Source organism: Rhodnius prolixus, unplaced genomic scaffold (genome assembly GCF_049639745.1).
Source record: "Rhodnius prolixus isolate KJV_2025 unplaced genomic scaffold, Rpr scaffold_5, whole genome shotgun sequence".
NCBI lineage: Eukaryota > Metazoa > Arthropoda > Insecta > Hemiptera > Reduviidae > Rhodnius > Rhodnius prolixus.
In genome coordinates this window covers 7,974,699-7,989,172 of record NW_027411624.1, presented here as the reverse complement: position 1 = coordinate 7,989,172, position 14,474 = coordinate 7,974,699, and the positions used below count along the sequence as shown (strand labels likewise).

The window sequence follows — 14,474 nt, the reverse complement described above, 5'->3', positions numbered from 1 at the left end:
TTAGTGGCAATTTTCATCACATTTCCACAGGAATATCCTTCAGGAAGTTCGACTTTTAGAATGAATTTCAATTGAATGAAGAGAACATTGATAATTCAGAAATCAAGTTATATTCCCAGCTACGAGATAGCACTACTGGCGCGTATCGAGGTTATGTTTAGTTAGTAGCATCTCTTGGAAGAACACACACCAAGTTTCAGCCAGATCGGTCTATTTCTTTGTGTTTGGCATTCGTTTGAATCGAGGAAGTCGAGTGATTTTCAAAAAATGGACGAAAAAGAATTTTGTGTGTTGATTAAACACTACTTTATGAAAGGCAAAACGCCTCAGGAGACTAAAGAGAAGCTTGATAAACCTTATGGTGACTCTGCACCTTCGATTAGAACAGTTTATAAGTGGTTTCAAACTTTTCGGAGTGGCCATATGGGCACAAGCGACGCTGAACGTTTTGGACGCCCTGTTGAGGTTACTACTCCAGAAATCATTGATAAAATCCATGATATGGTGATGGATGACAGAAGAGTGAAGGTGCGTGAGATTGCTAGTGCTATGGGCATCTCGAATGAACGGGTACATAATATTTTGCAACAACATTTGGACATGACAAAGCTATCCGCAAGACGGGTGCCGCGATTGCTCACGCTTCACCAAAAACGAAATCGTGTGAAGTGTTGCAAGGACGGTTTGCAGCTATTCCAGAAGAATCCGCAGGACTTTAAGCGTCGTTTCGTCACTGTGGATGAAACATGGATACATCACTACACTCCTGAGACCAGAGAACAATCTAAACAATGGGTTACCAAGGGGGAATCTGCGCCAAAAAAAGGCGAAGACCGTTCCTTCGGCCGGAAAGATTATGGCGACTGTCTTTTGGGATTCGCAAGGAATAATCTTCATCGACTATCTGGAAAAGGGTAAAACTATTACAGGTGCATATTATTCATCGTTATTGGACCGTTTGAAAACCGAGCTGCAAGAAAAACGCACCAGCTCACACCTCAGCAGTTGTGGTCGCAAAATTAATGGAAATAGGGTTCCAACTCGTTTCACATCCCCCTTATTCTCCAGACTTGGTTCCCTCGGACTACTATTTGTTCCCCAATATGAAGAAATGGCTGGCGGGAAAAAGATTTTATTCAAACGAGGAGGTGATTGCAGAAACGAATGGCTATTTTTCAGACTTGGACAAATCCTATTATTCGGAAGGGATCGAAAAACTAGAGCAGCGTTGGACGAAGTGTATAAGCCTAAAAGGAGACTATGTTGAAAAATAAAAAAGGTTTACCCCAAAAAAATAAAGTAGTTTTTATTTTTGCACGGACTTTTCAAACGACCCTCGTATATCTCTAGATCTAACCACACTCCTCATGATTTCCTTCAATAACACTTCAACCATCCAAGGAAGCAACCCTAATGGACAAGAAATCATTGACGTAAACGCATAGATGTAGCATTCATCAAAGAAAATAAAACTCACAAGCTGATCAAGGTAAAAGACTTGATTACGCGCTGAACAGATCATTCCAATGATACGGCTCATGGTGGCGCAGCAATTGTTCTTATCCTGCTACATCCTCAGGAGGCTCCAGATAGTAAAAACAATGGCGCATCTTTAAAGAGCAGAGAATTGACTACAAGATAGTTTATCAACAAACTAAAAAAAATATTTCATTCAGAAAAGAAAAACCTTTGGAAATTTCATGCCCACAAAACTTGCCTGAAAACCCCTAATAATGTCATGAGGAGCAATTCAACTGGCTCATTTGTCCCCATTTTTTTAAAAAAAAATCCTACTTATTTTTATCACTATAAATAAGGTTACGAGGAATGCTATTGGCTCATAAGGTTGGAATCTGGTGCGATTTAACAGATCATACTGGTAATCGTAAAGTTGTTGATATGACGACAAAAAAAAATTCTTTAAAATAATAGTAAACAAGATCGAAGAAGTTGGAAAATCTGATTACTTGCGAGATCATTTTATATTATATTTATATATTTTTTACAGTTACATCGTCTGTATATGTTCTAGGTTGTCATACACACAAAAGGATTACCTAAGGTTGAATTATTGCCTGGAATAAGGTGTATAAATAACCGTAAAAATGACAAGAGTTGTTTTAGAGAGATAGAAAGATAAGTTGTGTTTGGTTGTTCTATTTATATAAACAGCGACCATGTTAGTTAAACATAAAACTGTTACTTTTGTTCTAAATTTTCCATTGAGAGCAGTAAGCTATTTGTTTAAAGTGTGTAAAAGTCAATCCGCCATATAGTTTATATGAGCCGTGTTTTAAAACCGAAATCTCTAATGAGCCAGTAGTTTATATCCATAGTTTTACGACTATGTCTACAGTAAAAATCTTTGTTGCTAATTGATAATAAATAGAACATAATTTTACATTACGTCAGTAAGTGTTCCTTTTTACCACTCTTTTACTTACTATACTAGATATAGTTCAGTCATATGTCCAGAGATTCACTGGAAACATCCATTCATTGTGGTTCCCTTAGCCCAAAACAGTGGTTTAATCAAAATGGTTCATAGGTGAGTGTTCGTCTGTAAGTGGGCTGGTCAGCATAATTCAAAATCAGCCCAAGGGCTTTGGAAAGATGTGAACAATCTTTTCAGCCTTTTTCAGAAGGGACACATCCACTATGTCTTAAACTGATTATCCATATTAGATTTTTAATATTGTTTTAATCAGTTACTTTCGTTTTCTTTGCAGATGGTGTTGATGAAACGGTGGAAGAAAACGGCACCTCAAGTTTAGACTGCCTAAGTTTGATTGTGGAAAGTATAACCAGGCCTAGAACCGAACTAGCCTCCAATATTACTACTGGGTGACAATTTTTAATTTTAATACAATCGACAATTTCAAGAAATTGGCCACAAGCAATTAAACCTATTATATTAATAAATTGTATCTAGAACGCACCACATTATCTATAATTTTCTTTTTTGTTTTATAAATAAATGAAAAAAAAAGTTAACTGTAAAACCAAAAATCGAGCTTTAAGTAAAATTGACTGATATTTTTTTTGTTTAGACAAAATTTTTGAAAATAAATTAAGTCCAGCTTAGTCTTCTCTCCGCAAAAGTTACCCAAGAACTGATATAGTTTTAATAACATCTTCAATAGAGTGAATTGCCTTAAAATATGACCGAATCCTGTCACATAGAAATACTATTTTATTTCCTCAATACTACCAACCAATGTAACTTGAAGAAACTGTGTAACAGACATATTTTACCAAGATTACAACAAAGTAAAGGCGTTAGGATCCTAGTGATTGACTCCAATAACAAAATAAAAACACGTGAAACTACTGCGCCATTACTTCCGCGCATGTTTGGTTCACGCCTTACTTAACCTTCTCTCTTTCAAACCATCACTCAAAGTAATTCCTATCAACTGTCCGTCTAACCTTTCAAGCCAGTGTTCTGGTAATAATTGTTCCACATTCACTCATTAGACAATCTGTCTGTTTTAAAAATGCCCTTCCTCATTCCTCACCAAACAAAAGTCAATTTTGTGGTAATTTAGAAGCAAGTGTACATGCATTACTTCGAGGAATTAGGTTCATATCTAATCTTTCCAGTTCGTTCAAATGGACGGGAGCAATAGCTTGTGTGCAAAAGCAGAAGATATAGAAACCACTAATGAAGATGTTCGTAACACCCTACTTCTTGTGAGGGTAAGCATATTGTTTTAATCTTAAGATTAATAGTGTTGCCCGGGATCATAGTTCAGCTTTGTAATAATGTTCTCTTCTAAATTCAAAAACTACTAGAGTTATCTCCTTTGTAAACAGGTTCATTTTATTAGTATAAGTTAAATATACCATTTAAATTGCTGACACTTCTTAAACTGCGCAAACTATAATTTCTGTAATTAATCTGTATAACAATATAACATAAAACAACAAAATTGAATACGAAAATCTTAGTTGTATGTGATCGATGAGCTAATTGTAACCTAACGAAACCCCAGCTCAAAAAATAAAAAAAGGCTCAAATTACAATTAAATTTAATTTATTTGTTATTTATTTTAGATCTATTTCATGTAAATATAGTTACTTGATTGCATCCAGTTTTTTTATTTATTTTTCACCTTTTCATGTGTTTACATTTTTAAGATTAGATTGGTGGAGAGAAAAAGTTTGTAAATGCAAGAATAGTGGATTAGTTAAATAGTGAGAAACGAGAATTTAAGGAGAGGAATCTAAAACTCAAATTAAAATAAACTTACGAGAATATACCAAGAAAGGTGATAAAACAAGGGGCGTATATTCGTCCCACCTATTCCTGAGGCTTCCCTGGAGAGCCTTATAAGGAAATATATCCATCAAAGAATTCTACCTGTTTTGCTTTTTAAATCTGGAATAGTGTTTTCTTTAGAAAATATAGTTAAGGCATTCGACGATGGATGTGTTAAGAACCAAGGTATTGAATTATACTTGATTCCGGTTCCCCCTCACTTTCTAGAAACCTGGCTAGAGAGACTGGATGAGTGATCTCAAGATATAGGGAGCCGTAAGGTAAGAAGTATTTTCTGCTTCTAGTTGGGGCACAACAAATTTAGGATAGTAGCAGTATATCCATTAAAATAAAAATGCTGTACCAATAAATATTAAAACTTACAAATTTAAGTTAGGGACCGCTGGCCCTCCTGAATCTTTCTGCACCAACTCTTAACAAAGAGGAGTGACTCATATGGGATCATTCACTCTAATAAGCAGCGTTTTCGTTTTAAAACAATTAGCAGAATAAGATCAGGAGTTTTTCAATTTTAAAAGGAACATATCCTCAAGTTTATACAAACATAAGAAGTTAAACGAAATCTTAAAAAAGGGACTAAATCTATACTGTAAAGGAAGGACCCGATATTTCCAAGTGTATCTAGGTCGTCTTATGACTTAGCCGTCAGAGAAAAATCTCAAGTTGTGTCTTTAGACAAACTCGAAGCCCAATACTCTAAAGGACTACATTTCCTGATCAGGACAGTTCCAACAGTGTTTAGTAGCAAAGTAATTTTTCCGAGTTTGAACTTGGTGCAGTTTTTCACTTTTCCTAGAAAATTATTCACCCAAACAATGGTAAGTAAAGTAATGCCCATTTTTTCAGACGGGCTTCACGTCCAACTAGGAAATTAGATGCCACTTACGGAGGCGACTAGCTAACATATATTACTTTACTGTAAAGTTCTCATATTAACCATTAAATAAAATCCAAGGCCTAGACCAGTAATCGAACCACAATATATATATATATATATATATTAGCTTTGCGGGCCTTGCCTTTAACCACTCGACTATTTTGGTACCTCAAAAAACAGCAGTAGGGCTTCCATTTTCTTGGGGGGAAAAACAAATCCTTTTTCGGACTCAAAAGACTCCAGAAGGTGAAATCTGCTAATGAATAATGAAAGGAAAATATATTTTTAACTAAATTAGTGAATTGAAACATTTTGTGCTAAAATGAAAAACCATTTACACACAATATGAGTGGATCTCTGACACCGCCTGTTAAAGTGTGACAACTCAACACCCAAGTAAGTTCTATCTCCCCCACACATGTGACAATCTATTTATGTAGTACAGTTTTTACAAGGGAAACCCATTAAAACTAATACCAATACTAAAACATTAATTTACTATTTAAAGCGAACACCGAACAAAGATTTTTATAGCTTTATTATTTAGTTTTAGAATTCTATAAAAAAAAAAATTAAACTGAATCTTTATAGCGGGCAGTAAGTTTAGTAATAATTGCTCTTGTAATGATCATATTTCAAAGAGATTTAGTTTCCACAATTCATTTGGTGTCCGTAAATCTTTTATACAGCCGGCTGACTCAAAAAGAAATATTTAAAACGATGGACATAGAAGCTGTAAAAGTATTTGTTTACATACATAAAATTAAATCTCTACTGTACTTATTTCGTCTAATCTAGCCCTTTAAAACCATAGCGGCGGCGAGGAAGTGGGGTGTCGGGCTGAACACTCCCCACAAACGTATTAGTAAATAATCATATATAAAAAAAAATGTGAAACGTAGAAAATACTTTTAAAGCAAATTTGGTCAAAATATGAGTAATAAAATAATTGTAATTATAAATATATTAATTATTTAGACAATAGTGTTAATTTAGTTAATATTAAATAATGCCAATTATCGAGAGTGGCACACATATTTCATATATATATATATATATATAGAGAGAGAGAGAGAGAGGAGAACCTAAATTAATTCCTCAGCCTACCTGTTCTTCTTGTAGGATGGGATATGCGACCAATCACTTGCAGTGCACAACCATCGATGTCTTCTTCGCCTCGTTATCACTGGACACTTGACTCAAGTTAAAGAATATTAAAACGGGGTAATTAAGACTGTAAGCGCATTACTGGGGACTTGGTGACGGAATTTTGAAAATAACCGAAGTAAAATTTATTTTACTTATTTATTTATTTTATTTTATATGCGCACAGGTTAAAAGAAATCTTGTCCATCTTAATAAAGGAAAGTACTCCCGGACATAAGCACTCCCGGGGATTTGAACACTTCCGCACTTCTCTGTAACAATAAAAGGAAAAAAATAATAATAAAACAGCTTTATTATTCTTTTTTTATTAATTTAATGGACGCCTACGACTGAGGTCATTGGTGTCCCAAGCATCTTTCAATACAATCACGGACTAATATCTAGTGAGATAGTGTGGTAGTTTTTTTTTTTTTTTTTTTTTTTTGGCGCATCAACAGCTGAGGTCATTAGCGCCCGGAGCTTTTTCCAGTGCACTGCCGGCCTCCGGACAGTGTTCTCTCGTTACAGACAACACTGTCCATCACCGGACAGTGAGCTGTAAGAAGCTCCTAGGAAGAGAAAATCTATGGGTCAGCTGCTGGATTCGAACCCGGGACCTCCGCGTGGGAGTCCAGTATGCTAACCTCATAGCTAATCCCTTCCCTGTGTGGTAGTTGTTAAAGACAGAAATCCTATAAGAAGTGTCTAGTAAGAGAAAATCTAAGCGCCGTCATCTGATTTTAAACCCGGAATCCAAGTGCATTAACTTGTTGTAAGTCTGATAACGATTCTAGAGCAGCGGTTCCCAACCTGGGGTACGCAAAAAAATTGTTTAGGGGCGCGCAAAAATAGTTATTATGGCGGAAGATATAAAAATTATACAGATATATATTATACTATTATTATTATTGTACTACTATTGTACTGTATTAATGAGAAAAAAATTGTATAATAAATGATTCCTACAACTTAATTACAAAATTATTGTAATAAAACTGAATAACATATAAATTGACAAGAATTAAGTACTCATTCGATACTGCAGTATTTTTTTTTAAAGTAAATATATTTGTATATCAAAAATTATTAAATGATTTCTTGAAAATGTAAAAATGTCGAAAAAATGTTGCTTTAGTTTTGACTAAGATTACACATGGCCCGCATATAATTTACTTCTCCTCTATTAACGCTTTGCTGTTTCAATTTACGGCCCCTGTAATAGATATTGGTTTGAAATGTTTACCTATTCATAGATGATTTTTTTAATAGGAACATATCATATGAAATATGTTCTTTACAAGACATATTATATTCAGATTGTTTTGCTGTTAATTTAAAGTTACAATACGTAAAATCAAGAATACGATTATTTATTTTATGTATATATATAAGTTAGGGGTACACACTAAGGAAACAATCAGGTAAAGGGGTACACAAATGAAAAAAGATTGGGAACCTCTGTTCTAGAGTAATAATTCTTTTTTCAATTAATTGAGTTTTTGATGATCAGTCCAGGCTCCATTTTATTAAAGAGGGCTTTCTAAAGTCCTTTTCTTTTTTTTTCAGTTCACTTCTTCTATTTTTTTGTTACTTTTTTGGACTAAAAGAACCCAAAACTCCTACGAATTCCTATGAAAAACTCAAAATTCAAAATTCGCCCAAATTACAATATTTTCTCTTACTTAAGGTAAAAAATTCTTTAAAGTAACATTTACCCCAAGATAGTCTAATTTTATTACCATTTTATTTTTATAGCGACCAGAAAATCTAATAATAATTGAATACAAAAATAAAAAACACAACCGACCACTTTGTTTACGTCAATACAAAAAAAAAAAAACCTGACTAGCGTAGAACAAATAGATTTTGGCCATGTTTACTACGCTAATGTTCAACATAAATAAACATAATTTTTTTTTTATTGGACCGTGTTGGGTCATTTGAGAAGGTCCACCCTAACGACCGCACCCCCTCCAATTGCCAAACTGTCTTCATTTAGTTTGTAACGAACTAAAATATACAAGCCATTAACTTGGAAGAAACTATCTCTATATTTACGGCTATTCTAATTATATTTATTAGCATATATTTAGATATCTGAAGTGTTCAGCATTGAAATGTAAGAAGTTTTGTTTAATTTAGTTTTACTTTTCTTGCTCTTAAAAGAAGGATGTATTGCAATAGTGCAGAATTTCTATTTTCAGTTTTAACCGAAAATCAGAGGAACCTCTGATTGACTGAAAAAAAAAAGATTCTGTGTGCTGAGTTAACAATAGTTTCACGTCCCTGCTATAATTACAAACACACACCTTTTTTGAGGGGGAAGGAGAGAACTCAGGAAGCCTACAAATTGTAATTCCGGTTATTATTCAAAATTGGGAATTTGACAGGATCACAATACTCTCTCTTACTAGGAGAAACAAAAAGTAAAATCTGTAGGCATTAAGAGAGTAGAAATAGTAAAAATTAATATTGTACCTACAAGTATAAATAGTCTGAAATTCCGGAAATGGTGTTGGGGAAAAAAGAAAAAGAAAAAAAAGGAAAGCCCAGCAAATTAGTAGGCGGAGATTAGAAAGACAAACACTAGCAGAGCAGTTAGGGCGGTCTGTTTGAAGTGGAAGGGAAGTTATAAGTCAACTCCACCTCTCAACGTAGCGTGTTGGGGAAGACTTGCAGTTAGTTCATAGTCACTAGATTTGCCGACTCATTTACAAACATCATGTTTGCTAGATTTCAAAGTCGGCACAAAAATAAAAATCAGAGAAAGACAATTCCTCTAGTAAGTTTCAATAAATAATTAAATTGAATCTTTACAATAATTCTAAATCACTTTCTATGCCAGCTTCTGTTTAATAGTTTTTTCAATTTCTTTACGTCTTCCTTCGATAAAAATTACTTTAAAACTTACGGGGTAAGATTTATGGTAAACTTAATTACACAAATGGAAAAAAAAACATTAAAATGTTCCTTAAAATTTTGACAGAACTTTTTCTCAGTGAGTTTTTCAGAGTCAAATTTCATAATTTTCAAAATTTAAAATATATGCAACTCACAATATCTCTGTTGCTTTTTTAAGCAATAAGCGTTCAAATCAATGAAAGTATTCGTCCATTTGCGCTCTTCAAATCCGTGGGTTAAGTTTACTTTTATTTGCAACACTGCAAAATAAAATTAGAAAACAATAATTAAGTAATTTAGTAAAATAAAGTATCAGAATAATTTTTGTTTATCATTGTTCCCATTTTTATTTTTTGTTTTTCTGGACAAAAATTAAGGCAGAACTAAAATATATATAAAGAAAAAAAAAAATAGAAGTTTAGCTAGCAGGTTTTTAAAATAAACATGTTCTTGTTACAACCATCTGGGGATGTAGATTAAAAAAATGACTGAAAAATAGTCTTTAAAACGTAAGTACCAAATTTAGTGAAGATTTTTGTGTTACCTAGAGATTGTAATTAGAATAAACAAATTCCAGGTAAAATAATCATTCTGCCAACAACTATTTCAAACAAATCCAAATCATTCTTTTGAAATATTCTCAGTTTTATATCCTGAGTTCCTTTTCTCTCTCTCTCTCTCTCTCTTTATAGCGAACAAAGTCATTAAACTTTGTTTAAGAGAACAACAGCATCGGCTTTGAGAACAATAGTTCAAGAACTGTTGCATACGGATATTTTCCAAACCAAAGATTCAGCAAAACATTTATTGCCAACAAATTGTAAAATAGTTTCGACTCACTGAGAACCTATCTTGACTTCTCAAAATAATTAAGAACAGCTAAATTAGCAGCATGAATTTATTAAAAAGAAAACTGAATTTACTCGTTAGTTTCTTTGATGAGATAGATACTAATTTACGGAATTCTGTTCTAGTAAGAACAGAAGCAGATACTTTTAAACTTTTAATAAGCTGGTAGATACATTTGTGGTAACGGACGTGTTTTTAATTCAGATTCTAGCCTCATAACTTGAGTCACTTACACAATGTATTTATCAGTTTTGAAATTGGGGAATTAGATTTAGGAGGAAATAGCATTAAAACTAAATCAAAAAAGTATCATTAACTATTTCCAATTATGTTGTTAGTCTAAATAAAAACTTCAGTAACAGTCTAATTTTGATTACTTACGACTTACAGACAACTAGCGTTTAAAGGAACATTATTTAAACAGTAATTTTAACACATAAAATTACCATTAGCTGCACAAATTCTTTTTATAAAGTATTGTAATAAAGTTTTGTTTTAAATTCTATTGTTGATTGATATTATATTGGATTATCATATGTTCAACTTTTATTGATCTTCTAAATTTTGCGAAGAAATTTGAAAAAAAAAAAATGCCCTCCAGCTTGGAGCAATGGCTTTAATTGATTTTGCTTTTTATAATCGACAATTTATGAAAGTTCAGTATATTTCATTATTTTGTTAATATTATCATTATTATCAATTATCTTTAAACGAGTCTATTTTACTTTAATCTTATTAAAACACTATACTGCTATTCGTTTGAATATTGCTTTTTCTTAACAAAATAAACTGAATCAAAAGGAAAGTAATTGATTAGATGAGCACTTTGCGTTGCCAAACCTAAGCAGAAAATTTCAAATTTATAAAGGAACTTTAAATTTTGTCATTTACTAAAATTTACACTATCAAATTAAATGCAGTTGGTTGGGCATCGTTTCATACATCTCTAAATTCACCTAGGAAGTCATATCTCTAGTCTAGACATTCATTTGATTTATAAATAATCAAAATTATACTTTTTCATCTTGCTTTCTTTTCAGAAACCTTAAAATGAATAACGCATTAGGTAATTCACAAAGTTTTTTTTTTCTACTTTTGTTCATTTCTAATATAAGTTTTTTCCAGATATTTTATAGATGTAACAAAATGTATGTATTACCTTAATGGTAAATATCTCCATTCTCAACTTTTCACGAATACAGGAAAGTAGAAACTTAAATAAACGAAACTTAAAGCACTTACATTTTAATGGAATCATTAACAGCACGTAAATGTACATCTTCTGCTATCTGTTGGCAATAATTCGAACTACAGCTTCCACATTTTTTATTAATTAGCTTGAATAATTGAGTAATTTTAATACTATCCTAAAACAATGAAATAAAACATTATATGCAAATAAAAAAAATCATCTATAAAAAAATATTTGTGTGTGTGTATATCGTATTATTTTTGAGTTAATGTAGTTTCTTTACTACCACTTTTGCTGAGAAAATTTTAAAATTAAACGGTAATAATCCAAATAATGAATAAATATATACCAATTATTGAATTAGTCATGTAAATATGTACCTATTGATTCAAATTGTAGGTACATTTTTTACTAAAACAGTCCGGCAGGGCAAAAATATACGGGTGATCGTCAATAAATGCAAGAACCTGAAAAACCATCCCAACTATTGACTATATTTATTATTAATTATTCGATTCATTAATTTTCAAAATGTTGCGCTTTCTAATTGTCTACCTAAATTCTCCTGTAAGAAAGCTGTCATCAAATTTTGAACTGTAATTTATAAAAAGCAATTATTTCCCTTCTCATCACGCTGATTTAGGTGAAAAAAATTTAACGTCTTCTAAAATTGACAAATTCTTAATACTTACTCAAAATCATAATTACATTTGCCAAATTTTAAGAAACTTTTTTTTTTTTGAAAAGGTTCCTAAACATTGCGAACTGTTCGCTTGGCGTATTCTATTGTGTTTTACAAATTCATTAATGTTGCTACAGCCAGCACTTACCTTTTTGCTTTGCTTTTGTGGCCAGAAATGATTTTACTTTTAAGATTACTTTATAAGAAAGTCAAAGTTAAAATTTCTTATGATGCTCTCACTTTACTTAATTTTTGAAAATATTAAATAATTACTTAAAAGTATGCTAAATAGTATTTATTTTTGAATGAAAAAGGTTTGTATACTTACTGGAAACTTCTCAACATCTATGTGGTACGTGCTGTCCAATCACAATTTGTAAATGTTAAGTGGTGAGGTTAATTCACTGTTGTCAATCGAACAAGTACCTACCTTCTGTTTATTTACTTCCTTTTAAGGAAATACAATTTTTTACTTACAATATTTTACGCAAAATATTGTACAGGATAGCTATATGACTGCATAGGATTTTTTTTTTTTTTTAATTTTATTTTAATGGAAAAGAAAAATTGATCCGGATTTTTGTTTTTTTTTTTTTTTTTTTGGAGGGAATAAACGTAAAACATAAAAAACTATTTCACAGTGCATAAAGATATATTTCTTTCTTCTTTCTTTTTTAATTTAAAATCTTTATCATGTACAAGCAATATAGATACATAATTTCTTTCATAGGTGAAACTGCCCCCATGAAAAAAAAAAAAAAGAATAGAAAAAGAGGCAATGCACTGGGAACATTATTTAAATTCCTAAATTCCTGACGACTAAAAACAGGGATTTTTTTTTTTATATATGTATATATATCAAATTATTCCTCCATTACCCCTAGACAAAAAGAAAAATAATATCGCAGCCTTACTACTTTGTGGTATAGAGTAAGAATTTTTATTTTATTATTTCATTCTGAAATTATTATTCTGTTTCCATGACAAGCTATACGTTACGTTTTAGTAGCAAAATTCATTTTTAAGATTCCTTTTTTATTAATTCCATGCTTCTTCCTTCCTTTTTTTTATTTTTTTATTTTTTCAATGAATAGAAAAAAAGCAAGACCTTTTATGATCCCAAATAATTTAAATTTAAAAAATAAAAATAACACAGAAGCATTTTTTTTTTGTAATACACTCAACTACCAAAGAGAGAGAGAGAAAGAGAGAGAGAAAATAAAAGTAATAATTTTTTTTTAAAGGGAAATATAATCAAATATCAAATTAACCTTCAAAATTGTAATCTATATATATATAATATATTATATAGTCACATAACTATAGTGGCAGCTCTCTTCTGAATAATAAACATACAATGTGACTTTTAAAGTCATAATCGAGTATAATATTTTTTTTTTATGTACAAAGTGACAAAATCGGCATTTTTTATTTCATTCTCATTTTTTTTTTTTTTTTATATATATAATTTCAATAATAAGACAATAATATTTGGTGCAGCGCTGGCAAGGAGTTATTTTATTTCATTTTTTGCTACTTAGGCAGACATTTAAAAAGGATTCCACTTTTGATATTTTTTCTTCATTTTTGTTCAAAAAACAAAAAACAAAAAAAGAACATGTACAATCAAACAAAAAAAAAAAAAAAATACAGGCAAAAATTAAATAAAAAATAAAAAGCTTGTGTTTTTTTTCCTTTTTCCTTCCTTTATCAATTATCCATTATACATTTAACCAAACAGCTTGCTTCTCATCTTCCATTTCTACCTTCGTACACATTCTTCGCAAAATAAAAGAATCAAGATTTCTTTTTTTCCTTTCTTTTTTTAAAAAAAATTAGTACATTTTTATATCAAGGCCCACTTAGTGACGAACGATGATGGTATTTATTTGTGTGTGTGAGGTCTCGATTTAGAGAGAGATGGTGTTGTTTTTCTTTTTCTTTCTGTACAAAATTGTGGTTGACTTTTTTAGTTTTTTTATTTTTTATATTTTTTGTTGGATTCAGTGACTCCACTTCGTCCATCCCTGAGATGCAGAATAAAACTATGGAGGGCAATTACAAAAAGTATAAATTAATACATATAGAAATAATAAATAATTAATTGTAATACAAAAGATTAATAGATTTTTTTTTTTTGCACAATAAAATAGCATTTTTACTAACTCGAGTTTTTTAAAAATTCATTTAATTAATTAATAAACTCTAATAGTCAACTATAGAAGAACGAGCTCTTTCATAAGGAGCATCTCTTTCAGCCGTATGTAGTTATTCAAAAATTTAATATGTATTTTTCTCAGTATTGTATTACAAATATGTTCCTGGCGAATTTTTTTTTTCACTAAAAATTTAATTTATTAAATTGCAATTTTTTTTAATTTAATAAAAATTATGACTTTATTTCGTACAAATTTATTTTTACCTTTCGTAGTACAAACAAAAATATTGATTAGAAAAACAAAAACCACAATAATGTTAACCACAAATAGAAAAAATTGAACATTTTTAATAAAATATTTTCTTTTCTTTCCGTTATTCATTATT

General features: G+C 31.0%; 3 protein-coding genes across 21 annotated transcripts in view; 1 reads left to right on the top strand and 2 right to left on the bottom strand.

Moving 5' to 3' along the window:
• nau (myogenic-determination protein nautilus) overlaps nucleotides 1-4,091 on the top strand; it is a 46,156-nt gene extending 42,065 nt beyond the window's left edge. The window contains exon 6 of the mRNA XM_074136575.1: nucleotides 2,730-4,091. Coding sequence (XP_073992676.1) covers nucleotides 2,730-2,848 — 119 coding nt within the window. The 3' untranslated portion in view covers nucleotides 2,849-4,091. The remainder of the gene's footprint in view (nucleotides 1-2,729) is intronic.
• LOC141458496 (glyoxylate reductase/hydroxypyruvate reductase-like) overlaps nucleotides 1-11,413 on the bottom strand; it is a 76,180-nt gene extending 64,767 nt beyond the window's left edge. For all 3 annotated transcript variants that reach the window (XM_074136571.1, XM_074136573.1, XM_074136574.1), the window contains exons 1-3: nucleotides 11,299-11,413; nucleotides 9,363-9,467; nucleotides 6,268-6,578 (exon numbers count right to left, since the gene is read on the bottom strand). The gene's annotated coding sequence lies outside the window, so the exon portion shown is untranslated. The remainder of the gene's footprint in view (nucleotides 1-6,267; nucleotides 6,579-9,362; nucleotides 9,468-11,298) is intronic.
• A 1,783-nt stretch (nucleotides 11,414-13,196) lies between these two features.
• The window catches only part of mask (multiple ankyrin repeats single KH domain), a 41,794-nt gene continuing 40,516 nt past the window's right edge, over nucleotides 13,197-14,474 (bottom strand). For all 17 annotated transcript variants that reach the window (XM_074136525.1, XM_074136512.1, XM_074136523.1 and 14 more), the window contains one exon: nucleotides 13,197-13,975. Coding sequence is in view for 1 of the 17 variants with exons in the window: in XM_074136523.1 (XP_073992624.1) it covers nucleotides 13,934-13,975 (42 nt within the window). In the remaining 16 variants the exon portion in view is untranslated. The remainder of the gene's footprint in view (nucleotides 13,976-14,474) is intronic.